This window comes from Stegodyphus dumicola, chromosome 8, assembly GCF_044657685.1.
Source record: "Stegodyphus dumicola isolate Sdum_Otavi_A_Nest chromosome 8, ASM4465768v1".
Classification (NCBI taxonomy): Eukaryota; Metazoa; Arthropoda; class Arachnida; order Araneae; family Eresidae; genus Stegodyphus; species Stegodyphus dumicola.
Genome location: NC_140775.1, coordinates 7,756,098 through 7,782,165, shown reverse-complemented (window position 1 = coordinate 7,782,165; position 26,068 = coordinate 7,756,098). Strand labels below are relative to the sequence as shown.

The following is a 26,068-nucleotide window of genomic DNA, read 5'->3' as shown; positions in this document are numbered from 1 at the left end:
CATTTATCTTTTCTAGTTATTGTGGAGGATCTGAGGCCTCAGGAATAGCAGAGACAACGAAAAGAACGGACGAGTTTTAAGTTACAAGGTAATAGAAAGGAAGATACCTTATTAGGTAATGTAATATTAGTATAACTACGTATTCTTATTGAAATATAGGTTTATTCTAAAAAAATAATATTGTAATAGTTACCGATAATTTATCCGTGACTACTTTTCATTTGTTACTTTCTTACTGTAATTGTGTCCATCGGAAATTAAATTTTTCGCATATTTTTCGCTTTTCGATTTTCGAATGATAAAATTAGTGAAAATAGAGGTGGAAATAAGAGAGGAAATATGGTATTTTCTTTCTAAAGAGCAATTCTCATTGTTTCTCAACGGTATATATATATTTTTTAAATATTTTTCGTTGCTTAACTGAAAGCAGCCATCTTTGATTTGCGTTTTGAAATATCGACCAATTTGGTGAGGACAAGAAGCTGAACCAAAATGTTTCATCAACAAAACGTCTAATCAAGGTCTCTATAAGAAATTAAACTGGAATGTAAAGGATCAGATTAAAAATATTTACTCCTTGAAGTAGAAAGACTCCGTACCTGCTTCTCACAAAACTCACACAGTTATTCTATAAAACCCACCCATTATGTTTTCAGAATTTTAGAATCACACAGGTCATTTATCAGATTGCATAAGCGATGCATCAAATTGTGTAAGGGCCAAAATCGTGGAGGGGGGACGACAAAGGGCAAACGATATCCCTTCTCATTGTTTAAACATCCACGCTCTCATTTGCTTTTGCTTCACTTTCTAACGGAATTGGGAAGTGAAACTCTGTCCCTATAACCGCATCCGCTTTGCGAATTCTCATTTAAAAAGAAAACCGAAAGAACAACAAAAAGAAATGATTGCATTTTCATCATATTGTTTTCCCTCTTTACTCTCAACTATGTAACCCGGTAGTTCAGGTGGGTGACCGCATCCCTACATTTTGATACGCGCTGGTGATTGCAATTATAAAACTCACATTAAAAAATCGGTTGTGTGTTTCTTCATTCCGTCGTCATTCACACAGTAGGCAGAATCATTTTGACCGAATGCCAAGCGAAAGGACATCTCTGATCTATTTTACAACTGAATAATTTCGTGGATTATTTGTAAAAAAATCCTTAAACTTTTATATTACTCACCCCCATAAATCGAGTTTTATTTCTACACCCAATGGAATAATACTATCATAATCTTGTAAAAGATTAATTGAATTCACCAGTTATTATTAAACCAGGTAATTTGGTGAAACTTTAATATTTTGGTGAACTTTATGGGTAAATCCATAACGCTCGGAAGGTTTAAAACGCGATTTTTTTGTGATTTCACTTAAAGGCAGTTTTCTCAATTAATTTTATCGGGAATTTATTAGATTATGGCGAAGCATATTACCGTTATCTGCCTAGGGGAAATGATGCTTTCGTGGAGGGTCTTTAAGGGAAACTGGTTCGCATTCATATTACATATGAAGAAAATTGCGTAAACTGGCCATTCGAGCAACTTGTTTGCCCGGTTCTGAATTCGAGTCGAATGACCAGCATTTAATGTTTTATTGGCTCGGCCGCTTGTTGACTATTTATGACTAAAGTACTACAAGGAGGTTTAAATTTAAGTAGATTAAATTTTAAAGTTAGGAGTCAATATTTTTTTTTAAGTTACAAAATAAATTTGGCCTTAATGCATTGTTGAAAGTCATAGTCTTCAACAAAACTATCGCGATACGATGGCTAAAATGTACTAATATAAAATGTAATGAAAGCAAGAAATTTCGTGAAAATAGAAAACATATATTTTTTACCAAGCTAATATGTTCAGATAATGTTAACACATTAGGCAATCCGAATTAATAATACGTAACTCCGTCTCTCCTTGTTTAATTAACTTGTAGAGTTCTTCACTTTGTAATTCTAAGTTAATGTCCGAAGTGAAGAATCTTAAGAACTGATAAGCGAATAATCGCTCAAGTTCGGGTGACAAGAAAGAACAAGATAGAAGGGTAACTAGCCCTTTATTATTCCAATAAGATTTAACAAACTTTGCCTGGGAGTGTACAAACAAAGCTAACACTTGGTCTTGAACTTAAGAGACTAAGAATTAACTAAAGAAATATAGCCGAAGCTATCAAGATTCAAATCGAGTTGGCCCCTTAAATTATTTGACTACGAAGCTTAGCAAGGGCCTGAGTACGGCCGAGCGTAATAACAGCTTCGAAAGAGAGTGGCCAAAAAGGCAGACGCGCGTAAATCAGAAACTCTGATTCTCTCTCCCTTTGTAAGTAACTTCGTGGTTTAAATACCGCTCTTCCTCATTATGTATTCAGAGGTGATTCCAAAACTACGTTCTGGCCGGAAGTAGTAAGTTGAAGTTAAGAATTTGACAGGAAGAAACTCTAATTTAAAATTTAGCTGTTAATAAAATTAACATAATTCTTACAAACTGAAGCTACTAAGCGTTTGTGTTATTTTCCGTAATTATTAAAACATCATTAATGTTTTATTAGCAGTTTCCTTTATCCAGCTTTTCAGACTTTCCTCGGATTGGACTAATATTTGAATTCGAATAATTGGACTGGCACACCATGGGAAGGCTTTCTACCAAGAAACATGATCGAAATTCGGGTTTCTTAATCTAACTCATTGCTTTTATTATAGAAAGTTTCAACTCGATCCTGTCAACTCGTTTTATATGGTTGATTACCACTTTCTGTTTCGTTGTGGTACTTCAATTTTATATATATTGATTGAAATTTGTATAGATTCAATTTTTCTTTATACTTCCTTGTTGTACGTTTTAACGAGGATTTGTATAGGATTATAATTTGATAATCCAATTTACTTATTGCATGCATCACTGGACCTTTGTGTAGATTTATAGTTTGTTTATAATATTTGCCTATTTTGTATTCTTGGAGTGGTGGAAATTTATATAGTTTTTGATGGTATTTGTTTATTCGTTAGACATCTTGAAATAACTGAAGAAGAAATATTTTCTCACGAATGTGAAAAGTTTAAGAATTATTGATTATGTTTTAATTATAATCAGTATTTCTTAGTAATGTTGCGAATTTCGTATGTAAGTAAATAATGTTAATGAAATTATGTGTAAAATTATAGTGTCTTTTGCATCATAATGGGATACGAAATGCTTCAAAGAGACGAAGCTCTGCCGAAAAAATAAGATTACGGGAGCAAGTCTATTTAACATTCAGTATAACTATTATTCTACATTGACGAGATATCGCCAAGCTAGCGATGATTTTGGCGACTAATTTTTGTTGCAAAATTTGGCGAGGAATCGTCAAACTTCGCCAAGCTTAGCAACCATTTTGCGAGATTTTGGTCCGCTCTTTGTATAACTGTAATTGGTCCTGTAACTGAATAACAGTAATTTGTTCTATGTGTAACTGTAACCGTATCCGGCCCTTATATGCTTTCCAGTAATTTCGAGAAATGGGGCGAATTGTATAAGACCGGGAAGAGCATTTTTGTTTCTCAGATTTTAATTTAAAGATGATTTGGAGTATTGAAACTCCGGCGAGCTCAGCTCTCTCAGTGCGCTTTGCATTGTATTGTGTTTAACGTTCTTAGTAGTTTAAAGTGGTAACGACTGACTGCGACTACGAGTACTTTTTATGGAAATTTCCAGAACTGTTTGGGAAAATAAATTTAATCAAGGTATCATCGGTTCTGTGTGCATTCAGTCAATTAAGAACCCATACCTCAACAGCAATACACTATAATTCTTACTAATATTTTAAAATTTATTAGGTTACAACATTAATCATAATAACTATTTCTTAATTTTGATTCTTAATAAATTTTTGTATCATCTTTGAAACTAAATAGTTTTATCTAAAGAAATCTCGTATTACTTTCAAGTTTTATATATTTTATGCAAATGGAAATTTACTTTCTGTTACAAAAATAGGAAATCGCCAAAGACAGTTTGAACTTCTAAATAAAACCAGATCCTTAACAGTGTGTTTTTGTCCTACTTCCTGACTCACCTTTCTTATCTCTCATATAAACAAGCCCCGAGGATAAAAATGAAGAAAGCGTAGAGCATGAAAACATCAAGCAAGCATATCTATTCAACGATGGGTATCTGCGCGTTCCTCTATTACGAGACTGGGTAGGAAAATGATACTGCAATTGGCAAGTCATTCTGCTTGTAAAATTGCCCTACGTAAAGATCTTAAACCTTATCTTAATCTCACCGTATGTTAATGTGCCCCCCCCCCGTTGGCATGTTGGTAAAGCTGCTGACCTCCATAATTTGGACCCGGGTTTGAATTCCAGAAAAAGCCAGGATGATTGTAAGTTTATGGTGTCGATGCAACATGGGAATACTTAAAATACTCTCATGCTGAGATTCCACCCGAGAGGTTGGTGGAAGGGAAAGAGAAACAAACTCGTGGTCTCCCAAGGGTTGGTTCCTTCGAAACTGGGCAAATTCGAATTGCCACTTTGTAAGGTTTAACGTTCTTTTAACCATGAGCCATTCTGATGTAACTGGAGAGCATGTCCGAAAAGTCCCGACTTCGAGTCGGAAAGTCCTGACTTCGAGTCTCAGCGAGAGCACTCGGATTTATCATATTTCCTGTCTCCGAAAAGTCTATTAGACTCTACAGGTGACGCCCGAACTAAATGTGGAGAACGAGAATTCGTCAAAACCAGGATTTGGCGACTGGGTCTCTTCCTTCCGATGAACGCATGACAGGTAACTATCGGTCTCGATAGTTACTAGTGATGATAGGTAACTAGTGATGATTTATTAAATCTTTGATAACAAAATTCATTACTATTAGCTAAAAACTAATGGGTTTTTTAAAAAATGCCAAAATTAGATAAACTACTTTAGAGATTCTGAGAAACTTTATTTAGAAAAGTAGATTTTATTCTGTCCACTGATACAGAGATTAAAATTCTGAAACAATTTATTTAAACCTAAAAAGAAACATATGTGAGAAAAATTCAATAAATAAATAAAAAAACTAAACATTGCGTTTTAACAAAATGGCTGAGGAATATTGTATTTGCCATCTCAAATACAAAACTGTGCAAAATTTTAAAAGAAAAAAAAAATCTGAAGTGAAAAATCTGAGTCCATATTTTAACGATCGCCCAAAAAGTTTTGTTAAGGTTTTTTTACTCCTTTCCTGCACTCGCAGTCTACCAGTATGCTTTTTTTACACTTACTCCTGCTAGCTCTTTATTATTAAACACCATTTTATTCGCACTTACGCCATATACGATTCAACAGTAAAATTAAACAATATTTTAAAAGCAGCATGTGCTTAGAATTCTCAATGCAGTAATAAATACTGCCATAGCTTTTTCTGTTTTTTTTTAGTCTTTTCTCAGTTCGTCGTATCAATATAAAGTTTTCTTAGTAAGGTGGCTTACATTTTTTTTCTCTTTTTATTATTAACGGTTTGTGTGTTAATATTATTTATTAAATATCACGTTCTTTGCCCTTACGCCGCATAAAATTCCATTGAACAACAAAATCACAAAATATTTAAAAACAGCATATCTTTAGAATTTCTGACAGATATTCTCGAGTGCTGAAGATAAAAAAAATGTTTTATTCTATAGGCTGTTGTCACTGCATGCTTTCGTCTACTTTATAAATAAAAAATTTATTAAAGTTTTACAAAATATGAAACATAAAATTCGAAAACAAAACTTCGGACTTCTAGGTTCAGATGTTCGGGCGGAAAACAACGTTATTTAAAATTTATTGGCTCTAGATAGCGTCGTTTTTTAACAACATGCATGCGGATTCTTCATTATTTAATTTCTTTAAAGATAACTCAATTTGAAAAGTGATTCGCTGTTTATAGTGGAAGACGCTAAATCCTGTTTTGAGACTACTAATAGCCCATTCGGGCTAAAAATCTTTCCTTAGAAAATTTTAAAATTTATTTCAAGATTTGACCAAACAAATAAACTGACAAAGAAATCAAACTATTAAAATCCGCATTAAGAACTCTTTTTCTAAAAGGTGTCTTTTTCTTTTCTTTTTTCTATCCCCTCCTCCCAATCGTTGGGTCGTCGTCAGCTTGAACGAATTTCAGGAGAACGACGCAAATTGCGAGTGGTTTCGTACCGTAATTGCTCATCGCGTGAAATTTCACACTGAGGAGACATTTCTGCTTTTAAGTCGACAGTTGGCAATTGCAGCTTCATGCTCTGATCTTGATGACAGGAAAAGGAAACCGAAGCCTTTACTGACATCTTCAGCATAGCAACTGAACGCTTGAAATGGGCTAAAAGTAAAATGTCATGGACTGATTCTTCGGAAGCATATTATTTGCAAAGACGAGGAGGGGGAAGTTATAATTTAAAAGTCCCAAACGGTAGGCAAAACTCACTGGTACGACCCAAGGAAAAAGAACTTACTCTAAAACACAACAACGATCACCATCATAATGGTCTAAGCCAGGCGTGACAAAATTACGGCTGCTTGATCCCTTAAATGCTACTTGCATTGTAAAAAAAGAGTAGTTTAATTCTCTTTTTTAAAATATAATTCATCTTTGAAACATAAGTCTTACTACTGCTCATTTTTTAAATGTCAATATATAAATTTTTTGAATTGTTTATCCGTTCTAAAAAACTCCAAACTTCCCGCCGCGGTCTAATTGTCAACGTAATTAATAAACCTCCTTCTCCTGTCAGTTTCCGATGTTAGTTTAAATTATTGAAATAATGGAAAGCACATGAGGGCTATCTGCCTAAAAGAAAGGGGTGCCTTCGTGGAGAATATTAACGTTACACATGGTGAAAATCACGAAAACTAACCACCCAACTAGCCCGCTCATTTAGATTCGAATTCAAACTAGGTCAAACTATCCGTATTTAGTGAATTTAACTACTCGGTTACTAGTGGGGCTTGTGGCCGATGGTCGATCGTTTAAGACCATTGAATATTGGTAGTTCAGTACAGGTTCGAACCCAGGTGATCGGACTGGCTGCAGGGTTGGTTTTTGTAGTTGTATTATGTATAAGTCAATACGAGTCAGTTTTCCAAAGGAAGTCCACGGCTAACATATTCTTTCCCTTACGCAGAAATCACTCTTGTACTTTGTCGTATTCAAGTAACTTTAATAAATAAATGACAATTGGTTCTGCTGCTGCAATTTAACCGTCATGATGATGCTGTTTCTTGACCAGGTTTTAAGGGTTTTTTTTAATAACATATTATTTTTTCAACGGCTGATTGGTTAAAAATGCTGTCAGGTTGGAGCCGAGGCGAACAGGCTAGCTGCATTAGATCATTTTGTGGTTTCTCGCGTATGTAACGGTATTATAAGCCAATTTTAGTATACCAATTTTACTTCTTCCAAACGCATCTCTCATTTAGGCAGACAACCTTCCTATACTTTGCCGTATTTACATAGCTAGCTATTAAAACGTTATTTTTTATGTTAAATCGTTCTTGCTCTTCTACTTCCCGTCAACTCAATTGAAAATGTAAACTGAATTTAAAAAACGATCATATTTGCATGTCTTACCAAGAACATTGTAACTCTTAAGATGTTTTGCCTGCGACAACATTGCAAGAATTCTTGGTGAATTTTGACTTTTATGGTTACCCTAGAAAACCCGTTAGTCCAACAACTAGGTTCTTCATCTATAATTTTAAGTTTGCTTTGTAAATAATTGAAATACTGTTATATTTTTTTATCAAATCCCTGACCATTGACCATCAGGTCAGTGGGCAACAAGCTCTCCAATACTTCTTCACAATACAGTCCAAACTCTTAAATGCAGAGTACACATCCAGAAGAGAAGCGTCCGTGACTTGTCCAGAATCACACAAAGCACATAAAGGTGAGGCAGTCAGATTAAAACGAAACAAATGAGCATCAAGGCAGTCATGTTCAGTCAATAGTCTAAAACTCAGCCACAGCAGTAGCACGAGGAAAGTCAGAGACACAATCAGCTTTTAATAGCACCCTCCATGACTTAATTTCAGCATCATTACGAAAGGTTTTTTTTTTTTTTTTTTTTTTATAAATCATATTTATTTCAGGTTTAGCAGAGTGAAGAGATAGGTCTTTGGAAGACATTTGGAGCATATCCGTACTTTTTTTTTTTTTCTTTTTTTGCCAAAAGGTCCGCCATCTCATTTCCGCAAAGACTGCAATGTGATGGCACCCACTGGAAAGCAACCTGTGTCTGAATTATGCTCAACAGCTCCCTGCAGCTCTGGACACGGGCACTTTCTTTTCCTAGGTTACTTGCTAAGGCCTGAAGAGCAGAACTTGAGTCCGATAAAATTGCAAACTTAACAAGAGGAGAGAGACGGGCAGAAAGCTGTTGAAGGGCTAAACGGATGGTCTCGACTTCACCGTCAAAATAGGTTGTATGAGAGCCAACATACTTTTATATTATTTGTTATATTATCAGGTCACAAGTAAATATTACAAATACTCTTATATAATCAGGCTACAAGTAACGTTCTTAAAGTTTGTTAAGTTTATAATTTAAATTAACGAGTTATCACGATTTCATTCTTTATTATAACTTTTCCTTTCCTTATTCTTCACCAGTGCATATGACTTAGCCAGCACTGAAACAGAGGTTTTGGGGTTTTCAGACAGAATGCGTTTGTGGCTTAGCGTGCACGCTACGTCTTACTTCCTGCCAGCTCTGATAGTTGTAACTATTCGGCTTTGCGTTCTATCGCTGCCGATACTTTGATTTTTACTCTCCGGATAGAGTTACTCAGCCACCTTCCAGTAATACTTTTAATTGTGCAGTCCCTGACTGTTTCTTAAAGCTTAGATTAAATTTTAATGTTCTGTTTAGTTGCATCTCCACGAGCTGCGGTTGATATTCTTGTAAAAGAGTGTGCCTTTACATTCTAAATTATGTTTAAATGAAAAGGATACTTAACAATTTTGCAGTTACTTAAAATATAGTGATAATTGGCTTCGCGTCTATTAGGGTTACTGAAGTAATTAACTCTAAATCAAGAGAACGCCTACAAGTTTCTTATAATTTTAGATTCGTAATTTCTAGCCGAAATACGAATGAATACTTTAATTGAAAGAGTGCTATTATCACTTTGTGCTACTGGATTCTAAATTGTGGTTGGGGCTATAATTCGTCTGTCAGCCCAGGAAAGTTAACATAAATTTTGATTAAGCTTAATTTTTCCCTTTGCAGTATTATTGAGTTTGTTTAGGTATGTTTTGGTAAATATTTAGTAATCAAAATTCACACTTTATTTAAAATATTTTTTATTTTTATCCCAAAGAGACAATTTGCCCAGAAAGGCTATTAATTTCGTTTTGGCATTTTGCGCCGTCGACTATGAAACGGTGATTCACTTTTTGAATTGTTGCTACCCAATATTAGAGCGTTATATTTAAGAATATAATGCTCTAATATTTCGTGGCTTATATTTAAAGAAGTTAAATTAACTGCATTATATTTAAAGAAATTTAATTAATTGCATTATATTTATAAAGAAATTAAATAATGAAGAATCTACATGAACGTATGTATGTTTCTCGCATTATGAAAAAATAACGGTACCTAGAGACATTAAATTTTGAATAACGTAGTCCTTCAGTCGAATTTGTTTTATTATCCATTTCATGTTTTGTAAAACTTTAACGAATTTTTGATTAACAAACTGAACTATTTCAAAGCGAGAAATGGCAACACTGTACAAAAGAAAAAAACTGAACTTGAACTGCATTTTATGGTTTAAGTGCGAAGAACATGATATTTAATAAATAAAGGTTTAAAAAAACACCCGTTTGGGCGTAATGTAAAATCTTATTAAAATTTGTTTAATAAATTTTTTTCATTTTTGAAAAAATAAATAAATAAATAAATAAATAAAAATATTTTTTTCCCGTTAGCATTCGACCTTCATGCAGTTCGGAACTATTGCATGTCCGCCATTTTTAATTCGAAAATGCTGCTGTTTCACGTCTGCGAGAGATTTTTTTTTATTAGATTCATACTACCTTTTATACATCCAATTTCTGATGTATAAACAAAATTAAAAATTATTTACGTACTCATAAATACAATCAATCTAAATGTCTTTTTTGATTGACTGTTTTCCTGGATCCTCAACAGTTTTATCAAATAGGGCCGAATTCGCTCCGATGTATGCACTAATTCTGACATTCAATGTAAACTGAAATTTGTTTAAATAAAAATCGATATGCGTGAGACAGATCAAGAATGTTAATAAACAGATTAAAACAAAATTATATCCTTCACTATTTCTGTGGCTTAGCGTGCACGCTACGTCTTACTTCCTGCCAGCTCTGATAGTTGTAACTATTCGGCTTTGCGTTCTATCGCTGCCGATACTTTGATTTTTACGCTCCGGATAGAGTTACTCAGCCACCTTCCAGTAATACTTTTAATTGTGCAGTCCCTGACTGTTTCTTAAAGCTTAGTTTAAATTTTAATGTTCTGTTTAGTTGCATCTCCACGAGCTGCGGTTGATATTCTTGTAAAAGAGTGTGCCTTTACATTCTAAATTATGTTTAAATGAAAAGGATACTTAACAATTTTGCAGTTACTTAAAATATAGTGATAATTGGCTTCGCGTCTATTAGGGTTACTGAAGTAATTAACTCTAAATCAAGAGAAAGCCTACAAGTTTCTTATAATTTTAGATTCGTAATTTCTAGCCGAAATACGAATGAATGCTTTAATTGAAAGAGTGCTATTATCACTTTGTGCTACTGGATTCTAAATTGTGGTTGGGGCTATAATTCGTCTGTCAGCCCAGGAAAGTTAACATAAATTTTGATTAAGCTTAATTAGGGTGCAAAGCTATAATCTAATGCTTTAGGACAGCAGAAGAAAATAACGCGCTGTGTTGATGATGCATCCGAAATTTAATTTAACCGAACTACAAAGAGGTATAATTTTAACATGCACTAGAAGAAACAAGATATAGCTAGTGTTTCAATCACTATCTAATGAATTTATTAAATAATTTTGGGTTAGGTTTTTATTTCCGTTTGCAATTCTTCACGTCTGTGAACCAAATTGTAGCTTTTCTTGCAAAAAATCTTTAAAACCAAAACAGCTTATTTAAAAATGTTTTTTCTTTTATTTCAATCTGCAGTTTCTCCTTATTATACTGCGTCACGACCAAGGTCGGGATACTTTGTTTAGTCTCAACTGTTTTATTCTTTTTAAAGTGATGCTTACAGGTTCAAAGGAGGATGCTAATTTTCATATTATTGGGTTATTTTTCACGCAAATTGAAAGCTGGTCCCGTCATGGTAAAGTTCAGTTTACTGGAATAAAATTAAGTTGAAAACAATATTAATAACAATACGGAGTTCGAAAACTAAGAGAAAATGTTTAGTATCCTCCGCAAGTTGTCTCCTTTGTTATTTGCATATTTTTATTAAATATAAACTGCATATGCTAACCGTTTTTAAGAACTATCCTATTAGTTTATCTTCAGCGCTTTTATAATAAGTCATTTTATTTTAAGAAACATTTAGAAAATTTCTTTCTGGAACAAGGAGATTTTGATAACAACAAATAAAAATATATGTGAACAATATTGTGAATTCAGTAGCTTTTTTTTATCCAAACTAATTTCAAAAGCACAGCTTTCCGGAAATACGTGTCAGCTTACTCAACCTGGGCCTCCCCCCGAAGCAATTTGGTACGGCATGCGAAACCATTTCATTTATAGTGTTGTAAAGATTTAAAGATTTTAAATTATCTGAGGTCTGAATTTAAATTGTAGAGACAATAGGTTTTTTTTTTTTTTTTTTTTTTTAAAGCAGGAGCAGTGGAAAATGAGCAACGCCTTCGCCGGGAATCGAACCACGGACCTCTGGAATACACGAGCAGCATGCAGACCACTACACCGCGAAGGCACGCCAAGAAGGCGGGAGAAATACCTTATATACTCCTCCTTTAAAAGGGCGACTGGGGTTTTTAGGGCACCCAATTGCCAAATCCTGGGTGTGGAGAGTCATCATTCACCATCGTTTGGGCGCCACTATATAGACATTAAAGATGAAAAATATGCAAAACCTTCGGGAATCGAACCGCAGACCTCTGGAATACACGCCCAACGTGCAAACCACCATACCACGAAGGCATACCAAGAAGGCGGGAGAAATACCTTATAACATTATTTTCATTCACATTAAAAACGAGCATGAATAACGCAACAGAAAATCTATAAATGGAGCTAATTAATCTACAGTGTGACATAAACCTTATTCAAAGATTTGAAGATGCAGATTTTGTTTACTTTTATTCGTACTTATCAAAAAATAATTTTGATAAACTCAGTTACGAATTTTTACGCTAAGAATATTCACTTTGTTTGGGAATGCATATATTTATGTGAATAGCTTTTTTCACAGCTGAAAATTGATAAGAAAAGAATCCGATTGACCGATGAGCGTCTATAATCCGTGATGAAGATAATTTGTAGTAAATTTTCTCCAAGGCTATAAACTTTATCAGAATGGAAACGCCGTCGAGTTTCAGGCTGTAATAAGAAATAAAGAAAAACATATTTAGTTTTATTTATGCGTCGAAGAAAAACATTTAATAAATTAAAGAAATGAGGCTAGAATGTTATTATTTATTCTCAATTCTTATTGCACCTGCTAAATTTTCTCTGAAAACTTAAAAAGTTTTTATAATATGTTTACTTTCAGTTTAAATTAAAGTAAGTTGTTTAATCATTAATTACATGTGTAAGAATTATTAAAAAATATGAGTTTTAAGAATTTAATATTTGGCTCTCAATATATTTGAACTGCAAAGCGTAACCATTTAAAATGTCTTACTACCAGACTTTAGATTTCAGGTAAGAAATAAATACAAATTTCAATTTTTTTCCCTTTGCAGTTTATTGAGTTTGTTTAGGTATGTTTTGGTAAATATTTAGTAATCAAAATTCACACTTTATTTAAAATATTTTTTATTTTTATCCCAAAGAGACAATTTGCCCAGAAAGGCTATTAATTTCGTTTTGGCATTTTGCGCCGTCGACTATGAAACGGTGATTCACTTTTTGAATTGTTGCTACCCAATATTAGAGCATTATATTTAAGAATATAATGCTCTAATATTTCGTGGCTTATATTTAAAGAAGTTAAATTAACTGCATTATATTTAAAGAAATTTAATTAATTGCCTTATATTTATAAAGAAATTAAATAATGAAGAATCTACATGAACGTATGTATGTTTCTCGCATTATGAAAAAACAACGGTACCTAGAGACATTAAATTTTGAATAACGTAGTCCTTCAGTCGAATTTGTTTTATTATCCATTTCATGTTTTGTAAAACTTTAACGAATTTTTGATTAACAAACTGAACTATTTCAAAGCGAGAAATGGCAACACTGTACGAAAGAAAAAAACTGAACTTGAACTGCATTTTATGGTTTAAGTGCGAAGAACATGATATTTAATAAATAAAGGTTTAAAAAAACACCCGTTTGGGCGTAATGTAAAATCTTATTAAAATTTGTTTAATAAATTTTTTTCATTTCTGAAAAAATAAATAAATAAATAAATAAATAAAAATATTTTTTTTCCCGTTAGCATTCGACCTTCATGCAGTTCGGAACTATTGCATGTCCGCCATTTTTAATTCGAAAATGCTGCTGTTTCACGTCTGCGAGAGATTTTTTTTTATTAGATTCATACTACCTTTTATACATCCAATTTCTGATGTATAAACAAAATTAAAAATTATTTACGTACTCATAAATACAATCAATCTAAATGTCTTTTTTGACTGACTGTTTTCCTGGATCCTCAACAGTTTTATCAAATAGGGCCGAATTCGCTCCGATGTATGCACTAATTCTGACATTCAATGTAAATTGAAATTTGTTTAAATAAAAATCGATATGCGTGAGACAGATCAAGAATGTTAATAAACAGATTAAAACAAAATTATATCCTTCACTATTTCTGTTTACGCTATCTATCTTTAGCTTAAGGAAATCTATAAAGTTAAGGAAAATTCGGAATAAAGTTTACGTTTGGACGCATCTTGGGTGATTTAAATGGGTGTACAAAGATATGTAGCTGCATAATGATATCTCCTAAAATTCCTTTTCCATATTCATAAAATTTCACTTTCACATGAAATATATCTTAATTCTATCTAATTATTCGATTTTGGTAAAATATTAGCTCAAGGAAATTCGTAGTCTTTCCCCAAATCATTCATAAATTTTCATGAGACATTTTGAAATCTCTAAATCGTTGATGTTTGAAGAAAAACAAGAAAACAGCCAATGGTTAAATATGTGTTTTGGCAAAATGCAGGTTATTGCCGTCGTTTCGAATCAGTTTGCAATAAATGAGTCATTCAAATCTTGATTTTCTTGGAATTATTATTACCGTAGACGCCGGTTAATGCGATCGCGGTTAATATTATCATTCAGATACTGTTATCGCAATGCCGAAGTCCTCGTCGTGTGAGAGAACATGAAAAATACATCGCTTATTGTGATCAACAATTCGCTTAATATAGTTAAGGTATTATAGAATAATTTTTTTTCAGTTGAGTCCGAATAAAGTCAAAACTAATTATAAAAATAGCCAAATGCCAGAAAAATGTTACCATGTACGAGGTTAAATAAACAAACAGCTTGGTTTCGATTTTACTGCACCATTTAAAATTACGCAATAAAACAACCTTAGGTTGGCATAAATTTTGAGAGTGATCAGACACAGGTCCCTCTTCTTCAGTAGCAGAAACATTTCTGAAGAATTCTTCTCCCTTTCCACTCCTGAAAAAAAGTAAATAAATAAATATATTCTTGAAAACATTTGAGCCTAACTAGGATTACTTTTTTGCCTAATTTTAAACGTTACATTCGCATGTTCTCTTCAGATGAACGAAGGACGCTCGTAGTGTTTAGCGGGTCTAGCATCAGTCAAATAATTTCCAGAAACGTTATGAACAGAATGTACTTTTGTATTAAAGACATTATAAACATAGTTTATGAAAACAATTTTGCGTTTTCCTCAATAAAATGGTGGCTAAGTATTTACGTGTAAGGTTACCGCCAGGTGGCAGTCACTCTGATTGCCATAACGAAGAGCCCAGATTCGAATCCCGGATAAGGCATGGATGTTTCTAAATTTAGTGTCTTTGCAGCATGGGGGCCTTCTAAATATATAGCGAGTAGAAAGTTCTCTCGCATATATTGGTGGAAGGGTTATAACGTATTTCTTCCGCCTTCTTAGCATCCCTTCGTAGTGTGGTGGTTTGCACGCTTGCCGCGTATTCCAGAGATCCGTGGTTCGATTCCCAGCGAAGGCGTTGCTCATTTTTCACTTTTCCTGCTTTCAAAAAATACCTAATGTCTCTACAGGGGAAGAGAGAGGGAATTTCAAGGAAGAACCACAATTTTGAGAAAAAGCACCCCGAGGTTGGGAGATCCTCGGACCACCTCGGTCAAATATTCCGGTTCTCTCCCACAAAATTCCGGGCGGAAGAGAATGGGTAAAATTATATTGCCACCTAAATAGTGGCCAAAGCTCTTGCTGACGACAGGCGTTATCTTGCACTCCTTACCGCAATTAATTTCGTTTCTCAGTGCTTCTAAGTTCTAAAAATTCTGCCACTTCTAAATTCCGCTCCCTTGTACCCGCCCTAAATTATAATTTTTTTTCACAAAATATTGTTGCTCGGTGCTTCTCTAAATTCTAACAATTTTTTTTCGACTTTAAATTCTGCCGCTCGGTGTGGCCGCAACGGTTGCACTGGCTCTGGCCCCGTCCCTGAGCATTAGAGTGACCCTAAAGAAAACTAGCAAAAATCTGACTTTCTTACGAGTTGCTTAATAGCTGGAAGATTAGATTATAATTGTGAGGATATGTGGTATTATGTAATACATTTAAAATTAGGCATAAAAGCAAGCTTAGGCTGGCATAGATTTTGAATAAGATTTCGGGATTTTGAATAAGACTCTAATAATCGATTTCGAGTGCGATCTCGTTTAGGAGTGAAAAGAAATTTTTTGATGCAGCCGAAAAATGATTGAAATATGAAAACTGATAATTTTGTATACATTTTTTATACGCATATTCTGCAAAGTATTGTTCCTTTTCAGAAATCACTTCGGAGGTTTATTATCGTGCGAGGTTCTCTCTCTATTTACGGTTTGAGTTTTTTCTTTGCTGTTGCTGTTTTTAGTTTTTCTTGCGATGATTATTATTTATTTTTAACTGTCTAGACTAAAGATCAATAGTCTAAACATCAATTTTACTGTGTAATTTCTGAAACAGTTTGTACAAAGCAAGTGTCGTTTTATTATTTATAAGGAAAATTTTTAAATCGTGTTAAAATAGCATCATAAAATCGTGTTAAAATAGCATCATATATGTAACTTAAAAATGAATGTAATCTTTTTTTTTATATTCTAAAAATATTTTATTTTTATATTAAAAAGTAACTATTTAATCGACACTGGAAGGACAATTGATAACAATACATTAACTTTCGTATTTTGAAAATTTAGCATATTTTGAGAAGTATTAATTGCATTAAATAACTTCATCGCATGATTTACATTTCTACCATACTTGCGTTATATTCATCAATTTAAATAATTATTCATTATAATCAGTTTAGTTATTCAAAAAATCATGAAAAAAAATCCGTATTAATCTCACTGCAAAATTTTCTAGTGAAAGTTCCGTTGTATTTTGTTATTACGTTTGCATTTGTTATGTACAATATGCCTGGTTATTTAGTAAAGAAAAAGAATTGTAATGTACCTAAGTAGTAAAGTAATTGTAATGTACCTAAAGTATTGAGAATCACCCGTGAATACCTTATTTTTTATTAAGGTGGCAAAAGTTTTGAACGCAATTAAACGAGAATTCAAAACATCACGCTGAAGGACTAGAACTAAAATTTTAAAAATGTTAAGCTTGAGATATAATTTTATCCAATAGATGGCGCCACATTACTTTGAAACCCGCCAAACGGTTTCGTCAAACTCGTATTACCGATTTTGAGTTGAAAAAGACGCAACCGCTAAAAGTTACATTTTTTCATGTATTTCATACCGTGTTCATTGTTTACTTTATAAATTATGTGGGAAAAAAAACAAGGTGTTATCCTACATTTAATTCTCTAACCTCCTCTTTCTCCACTAAAGCTCCATTAAAATATTATTTTGATTTTTAATAAAAGTTATAGTTTTATTTTTTCATAAACATTAATGAAATAACACATCTGTCTTTTCGGTAACCAAAAAATAAATAAAAAAAATAAAACAACTTATGACTGGAAGACGTCAGATTACAATGTACCATTTCTAACTCAATTTTACCACTAAATAAATAAAAACAGCACTAACGTTTACCAATTTACAAAACTAAAAGTTTGCTGCTGCATAGACTTTAACTAAATAATAAATAAGTAAATAATTAAAAACGTAAGCTTTTGCTTTTGTATCTACATTTTTTTATGTCTACTGTTGGCATAAATACAGAAATATATATAAAAAAATATATTGAGAACTTAAATACATATACACATTATCAGCTTGAAGAAGAGAAAACGCAAAGTCGGTATACCCGAAAAAGTTTCAATTTTTTTCTGAACAAATTATTTTTTTAACTTTTGCAAGTATTCAAATGTAACTATTTAACTATTTCATCTATGCACATTTTGCTATCGACCCCGTGATCCTAAATGACCCCCTTTAAAATTTCATCGACCCCCACCCCAGAGGGCAAGAGGCATGCAGGGGGGACGGACCACTCCGGATCTTTGATGAAAGTGTGGCCTAAAGAAACTTTTTAAGTATATTCACCTATATAAAGGAATATAAAAAAGTACGAAACTAAAAAGTATTCTGCATTGAAAATGTTAAAGTTTATTGTAGACTTGCAAGAATCCGTCTCCAACTTGTGTTTGGTACTAAAGACTATTTTCGATGGTGTGTGTTTCAGTTGCCTCTTGCAAGAAAAGCTTGAATTGATTAAAAGCTAAAGCTGAAGAAAAGTTGAAGTTAATTAAAAGCCTATTTTTTTTATCAACAATGAGCCAAGTCTTAACAATTTGGAAGTCCTTTTAATTGAAAATACAGTGGCTAAAAACATTAATTTGGGGGAAGCTATGAAAATGTTTTCAGAAGTAAAAGCTCGCAAAAAATAGTTTGGTACTATTCCGTTTTGAGGACCGTAAAAAAATTGCAGCGAAAATGTATGCGCTATAGCGCCAAATCTAGCTTACGCGCTGATTTCAGATTGCGTAATGCGTAAGTTTATATAGTTCTATATTTCTTAAGACGCCATTGAAATACTAGTTTAATTTTTAAATCCTTTTTTGATATCCTATGGATTTAACAATATGGGAATTGCCTATAAAGAAAAGTCTGCAATAGAATTTTGGGTAAAGTGCAGAATTACCCACTGCTTGACGCGTTTTTAGGAATTGCACATACTCGGTATCCATGTACACATCGACCAATTTTCACTTAAACAAAAATCCCAGAAATGCACAAAAATGGCACTGCGCACACCCTTGACTTTATCTATGTACACAACAACCTAGTTTCACTTAAAAAGTAAAAGAAAATTGACAAAAATCCGATTGTTTTTACCCTTGTAAAAAGCGGCAAACAAATAAGTGGGGGATTCTGCACTTTAGAAAATTATGTTTGAACAACCAACGAGATGAAATTATGCTTTAAAGATAACTCGGTAGCGAAATAGCGGTGCAGGCATCCATTCAGTTATGTTTAGCAATTTTTAAATAAATTATAAAAGTGACCTGAAATAGTTATTTACTCTTATGCTTCCATTCAGTGATGTTTAGCCTTTTTTATATAAATTATAATAATAAAAATGCACTATATGAAATTAACTTTTCATCTAAATTAAATCATCAATCTTAGATAGTTATTTACTATTCTTGCGTTAGGATTGCCGCAATTATTTTTGGCAGTACTGGCATCAACAGTAGTTTGGCGAATTTTTACGGCTCTCAAAACCGAATAGTACCAATAATTTTAGTTTTTTCTGTACATTAATGTTAAAAAACATTTTTTAAATCATCCCAAAATGGCAAATAAATAAACCTTTTAAAATATATGTTTGCCGACTAAATGCAAGTTGAACTGTAAGTATATGTGTAAAAAAATGCAAGATTTTTTTGTGTGTTTTCCCGATGTTTTTAACCTATTTAATTTTGTATGGAGTTCATCCGAAATAAGGGAGGGCCAGGAAGACTTCCGCCTGGGATTCGATGGCTGCAGGTCTGCCACTGCGAGGGGCTCAAGACCTACCCGTAGAAAACCCCTGCTTTAAATTCATAGCAAGATTTTTTATTATATTCAATATTAGAGAATCTTCCTAAAATTGTTTAATAAAGAGATTTAATTATAATTTCTGTAGTTAGATTTTCAAAGAAATACGAATGTGAATCTTAATGTTAAAAATGGTATTAGTTAGTGCGATTGATATGAATGAATTGATAAATAAACAACCATTTCTAAATTAATATTTAAAGCTCCAATATTAGACTTTTTTTCAAACTAAAATATTTTCACTTAGCCAAGATTCTATTGAAAATTAATATTTCTTTTTATCTTTTCAGAATTTTATCATGTCTGAATATGGTCTGATTATGGTAACAGAAAAACACTGAAGTACTCAGTTAACTGGAAAGAATGTTGGTGTCATCACAGAGAACTGACTCTTCATAAAAGAGGTCATGACAGCTTCGGTTTCATTGGACGACAGGTGAGAGTGTCCCACGTGAGCGGATGGACGGCCATGCTCTCTCTCCTCTTCCTACTTTTGGTCACCGTCCACGGAAGTGACGTCACGCGCGACTTCTTCGGAGATATTTTTCGTATGCGCGATTGCCACAACGGATCCCGATGCGACAATGGGGGCACACGGCCGGCCCTGGAGGTTCCCGGTCGTCCTTGCTATTGCCAGTGTGCCCCGACCCACTTGGCGTATCGAGAGGACAAGCAGCAGTGTGTCAAAGACATCAAAGGTAAAAATTCTCATCGGAAATGCCGTTGAGATTATCCAGAAATTATCGAAGAGCCATCAGTTATTAGAAATCATTAAAGGTATTTGTTATGTTTATAAGTCACCAGAGCATTCTTGTGTGTCATCAATGTTTGGAAGCTCAGATTCGTCATGCATGGGTTAATGAATGCTACAATACGTGTCCCGCATGAAATGATTTGCAATGGCACATGCTTCGACAAGAATCTCGAAATCATATTTTTAAGTTCTATGCAAAGCTACTTGGGCATGCCATTTCTTTTCTTTAACTGTTCGCAGACATAATGCCACAGCTCATTAAATTTATTAGAAAGTAGATAAAGTTGTAAAATAGGAAATTTAATGTTACCCTTGTAGAATTAAGATAATAAATTTCTTTTAGTTGTGAAAGTAATGTCCATTGAACTCGCGATCAAGGTAAAATTCAGAAACATTGGAATGGATGAATTAGAATTTCCTGTCTGCATTCTCTTCCATCAAGTAATAGATTAAATTTTATTTCAGCATTATGCAATTTAAGGAATTAAATATTTCCCAAGTGCTCTTGCCGTGTAACATCGAGCGTATCTAGACAGTTACTCGAAGGTCTCACGTTTGGTTTGGCAGACAGGAGTTATTTCTCGCAATTTCTGATGTTCACAAATCCTTCCTTCTCTACAGGTTTATTGACTCTAACTTTCGTATATCTTTATTTCAGAGTTTCTCAGTGTGGGGAATATCGCCCTCTAGTGGGTTTAAATTAGTGGAGAAAGTTTAGAAGGGTATTATTGGTTCGAGGAACAGTAAGAGGATGTTGAGACACCAGCGGACATTAAGCACTTAAGGGCTATTTTATCACCAAATATTTTTCAGAGAAGCATTTTCAAATATCCTATCAAATTGTGTTTATCGATCTTTCGTGGATACCGGGTGACCAGAAAGTCCTTTTACCCGTGCAATTATTTAAAGTAACTTTAATGACACTTACGGTTATTTGAGCAAAACATCACAGTATGTACACCATCATTATCCCTGCACAGCTTGAAACTCCTGAATATCCTTCTGTTCATTCGCTTTAGCAGCTGCGGTACCACACGCTGGAAGGCTTCAAGCACACTTGTCGGCATAGCATTCATTGTCCACGCACCGCTTCTTCCTGACGTATGATTTGATGATCCCCTGCAGAGTCTGATGTTGTAAGATTCGGACTTCGAGGCGGCCAAGAATAAGGGACTGGTGAATCCAAAGCACTTTTCAGCCGAAAAGTTTCCTTCTCCTACGTGATCAAAATCTGACGACTTGATAGCTTTTTATCGAACCGTTCACGAAACCTATCCCCTGTGTCATATTTTCATTGTTGTGCTATTGTTCATGGATTCAAACACTTGTTGCTAAGCGCTTCTCCAAAGTGAAGTTGTGGGTATCTGCCATTGTTCTTCACCAATCCCAGAAAGTTGAGACATTGAACACTATGGCCAACGCACAGACTTTATTCTCCTGCCCCAGCAGTCATGTGGCAGTTACGCTGCAATCATGACGAAATTCACATGAGTCATATCAATGATCAGGATAGGTGATTCAAATCTTAAATATTTTACTATCGTACATAATTACCTCCCTTTAGTTTAAATGCAAAGGAACTTTCTGGCCACTCTGTACATTGCGCTAAGCTTCAGAATAGATTTTTTTTATTTCAAAAAAATACAAGCCACGGTCTTCACCTAGAAATGCTATTAGTCGATGTCAATTTTGTAACTTGAAAATTGTTACCGAAGGTCATTTACACTTGAAATTGTTACCGAAGGTCATTACATTCATTTGTTACTAGCTTGTAATTTGTTGTTAGCTTTGCAGTAGATTTTGCATATTTTGATACTTGAAAGCATTAAAAGTTTCTTGCTGTTAACGTTCGAAGACAATGAACATTATATTTTAGGAATTCTGTATATCTGTTACTCTTGTTTCACTTCAGATTCAAGATGCTTGAAATCCCGTCGGCAAAATTCGAGATGCTTGATATCCTGTGAGCTAAATCTAATCCATTACTTATCTGTTCGCAAAAACTCGAGCCGATCCATTTGCACTTATTTACGAAAATGTGTAGCAAACATACCAAGACGAAATTTATGTGTTTCTTACTTTACTTAAAGTCTTTATTTACTATACTGCTGTAGAATTTCACAAGACAGTTCTAATTTAGTGTTTTAATTAACAAAGCAGTGCCAATCATTTTATATATAGCTGTCTGTTTCTGATTTTGGATTTCACTATTGTCAGTATAGGAAATACCGATTTTTATTTAAGTGACGTTAAAAACTAAGGAAAATTTCGTAGTGTTTAATTCAAAAGGTATTTTATCTCTTCTTCTTGCGTGCCTTCGTGGTGTGACGATAGCACACTCGGCGCGTATTCGAGAGGTCCAGGTTAGAGTCCAGGTGATGGTATTGCACATTTTTCAAGTCTTCCAGCTTTAAATTAAATTGCTCTACAAATTAAAATATCTACAAAAACTCTACAAATTAAAGTCCAAAACATTTCCATTCATCTTCTTGAGATTAACACATCGAGTGATCTAGTTTTCTATAGCGCAAGAGTTACTGAAAACAAATCTTGCGATGAGGTAAAAATCTAAAGACCAGTTTTGACCACAAAATTCTACGTTCATCGCTTAATTTCTTAATTTTCCCTTTTGTGTCCTCCAAATGACACGTAGATGTCGAATTAACGAAGATGGACATATTGAGCGTGATGTTAAACTATGTTAAAAAATTAATGACTCAGCTTCTAATTTCAATTTAACGAAATTTGGTATCGGTTGAGCAATATTTTATTTGTTACGAATTTTTGAATGAATAATCCTGTTTTTTGCCACTTAAAGCTATGCATTAAAGTATAATATTTGTATTTATTTTTTGCGGATTGAAAAAAAATTAATACTTATAAACATAGTCATTATTGTTGTAGGTTTTGCTTTTATTTAACGGGAAAAAATTGTCTTCACACATGAAATAAATTAAATTTTAATACTTTTATCAATAAATATTTATCTGGAAAACAACTAAAACTGGACAGCGTAATTTTATGCTATGGTTCGTATTTCAATGTAAAATGTGCATGCTATATTATTCTTTAAAAAAATTAAATTAATAATAAATTAATTTTTTTCCTGTTATTACCTAATCCTCTTTTATTTAAATTTCAGTCATTTCGTTACAGTTTTCGTAAATCATTATTACAGATGTGTATTTTTATAGGATTAACATCTTTCATCAGCAAACGTCCTTTGATACGAAATGGGAAATTTTAATTTAACTTAAAACTATCTCTTACAATTCGTTTCTCCATTAAGCAGTCTATAAATTAAAATAGGTTAAAAATAACTAGTGATTGGTAATAATGATATTCATACAATAATTCTGAGTTTTGCAATTTAGACTAATATTTCAGATTGTATATTAAAACGTAACATTTATAGCTGTGTACAGTGGCATAGCTGAAAGGGGGACAGAGAGAGCGCTCTGTTCTGGGCGGCTTTTTCCGAAAGTATTATTGTTTTATAGTTTATTGTTTTAGCATGCGTTTTGTGGTTTAATGGTCAGCACGCTCGGCACGTATTTGAGAGCCCTGAGGTTCGGGTCCCAGCGAGGGCATTGCACATTTTTCATGTCTCCTGCTTTGAAATAACCTGATGTGTCTACAAAGTTAGTCATGTGGTTCATCAAAGCAGATGAAGAGTAATGAAATTTTAAAATGCCATGCGAAATAAAATTGTGAAGAAAAAGAATTTTTACGCTGAAAAAGGTATTCAAAGAAACCTTCTGAGATTTCGACAGTTACATACTCTTGTTATACCTTTTTTTTTTATTTCTTAGAAAAATTATGAATATGAACTAAAATATAGTCACGGTGATATTAATAAAGAAACAATTCTATTGTTAATAGAGAAGTATTTTTGAAGTTTTTTCTCGTTATTGTTAAGGAAAGCGAAGCTGGTATGTGGAATTGGAATTTTTTTCAGTTTATTCTAAAATACGCTCTCCAGAACAAAGTTCTAACTATTCTAATACTATTGCCAAAATTGCCATAAGTGTTGATATAGCTATGAGAAGTGTTTTGTAAGTGAAAATTATTAAGAAGTATTTAAGAACTGTAAATGTTTATTCTGCAATTACGAAGAAGGGCGACAACCTCAGGAACCGCTCTGAGCAGATTAAGTTCTCTCTACGCCACTAATTATATACTGTAACGTAAATATTGGGTCATAAATAAAATATGTCGTGTCCCTTTTTTTTTTTTTTTTTTTTTTTTTTTTTTTTTTTTTTTTTGTCCACTAGATGGTGTTGATGCCTACATATCCGGCAACTCTCATCCAATTGTCTGAAACGAACATATGACACTAGCTTCCATTGTCTGAGAAAATAGTTTTCTAATTCGTTGCTTGTGTAAAAAGTTATATTGATTTGAAAATGAGCGAAATAGCTGAAGAAATACGTTATGTGATGCTTTTTTACTACAAAAAATGTAAAAAGACCGCAGAAACTTGCCAAAAAATTTGTGATGTGGTGAGAATGCTGTGAGTGAACGAAGGAGCCGGGAGTGGTTTGCTTGATTCTGTTCCGGAAATTTCGATATCAGAGATGCACCTTGCTCTGGTCGGTCAGTCACTGAAAAAGTCGATGAAATTTTGCAAGAGCGACCAGAATTGGCCAAAAGAAAGGGAGTTGTTAATACTAAAGGGATACTACTTGTTTTAGACAAAATTAAAAGTTCAGGCAGGTTCTCTCGGCCATTTTATTTGATGACCTGGAACAAATTGACGGAACTTAGTTGGGAGGTTTTGATGCATTCACCATATAACCCGAACCTAGCCGTGACCTTTGAGAGGGAGAAGGCCATGACACTTAATACACATGGCGGAGCTTTCCGTCCGATGTTATCGTCGGAAAGTCATCTGAATTTTTAAATTTTCGTCGGAAATATAACTTTATCATGTTGCTTAGTTAATTAAAATAGCTGAAAGAAAGGAGGCTTTATATAAATACACACTTTTTAAACTTTTTACAGATATTTTTATTAACTTTGTGCATAAATGTAATTGAAAGAACCGAAAAACAAACGAACTTTTTACAAAAATTTAAACGCTGATTGAAAATTGCCACTGTAATGATAAATTGGGAAAGGGTTCTTAAGATAATAATTAATATTTTACCTAGGCTCAAGTATTAATTTATTCGCGTTTCAGAGCAGAATATATAACCATCATCTTCTATATCTCCAGCGTATGTAAATGAAATACTATATAACTTAGCTAATAAATATGATTAAAAAATAATACATACCTAAATCTTATAGAAAAAAAAATCCTTCCAACATTCATATTTGAAACACATATTTAGTGTATGTGGCAATATTTTAAAAAACACATAAACTATGCAGTGTTTAAAAGTTATCAGGAAAAAGTAACAGAACTACTATTTCCAATTAATAAAAAATCATTTAGTGTTTTTTAAATAGCAAGCTGTTAAAAGTACAATAATTAGTAGCAATGCTGATGATTTAACATCATTTCTTTCTATCATATGTAAATATATTTATATACACTTGTTTTAGACAAGAATAAAAGTTCAGGCAGGTTCTCTCGGCCATTTTATTTATTTTTTCAAATCAATAACATTCCTTTGGGTATTTTCCCTTGTACACTTGGCAGAAATGATTTGAATAATACACACAATAGTAAGAACTGCACATTTAATTCTGCTCTTCATTAAATAGCACACAATAAAAAGTTTTTTCCCATTCATCTTGAATTTTATTGCTATCACAAGCATGTACAAAAATTAACAATGAAAATGGAATGTATTCAAATGTAATAATTAAAAAACATAGCTTGCAACATTCATAGAGATATACTACAAATTCAAAGAGAAAAATAACAGAACTGCAATTTGCACTTAATGTAAAATTTAATGTTTTTTAAATATTATATGATTTAAAAATGCAATA

The 26,068-nt window shown here is 33.2% G+C and overlaps 1 protein-coding gene across 2 annotated transcripts in view; it reads left to right on the top strand.

Moving 5' to 3' along the window:
• Positions 1–26,068, top strand: part of LOC118195595 (uncharacterized) — a 168,735-nt gene that overhangs the window by 127,589 nt on the left and 15,078 nt on the right. The window contains exons 2-3 of one of the 2 annotated variants that reach the window (XM_085821552.1): positions 17–115; positions 19,662–20,069. In XM_085821552.1, coding sequence (XP_085677678.1) covers positions 19,841–20,069 — 229 coding nt within the window. In that variant the 5' untranslated portion in view covers positions 17–115; positions 19,662–19,840. The remainder of the gene's footprint in view (positions 1–16; positions 116–19,661; positions 20,070–26,068) is intronic. The other variant, XM_085821551.1, reaches the window with a different exon arrangement.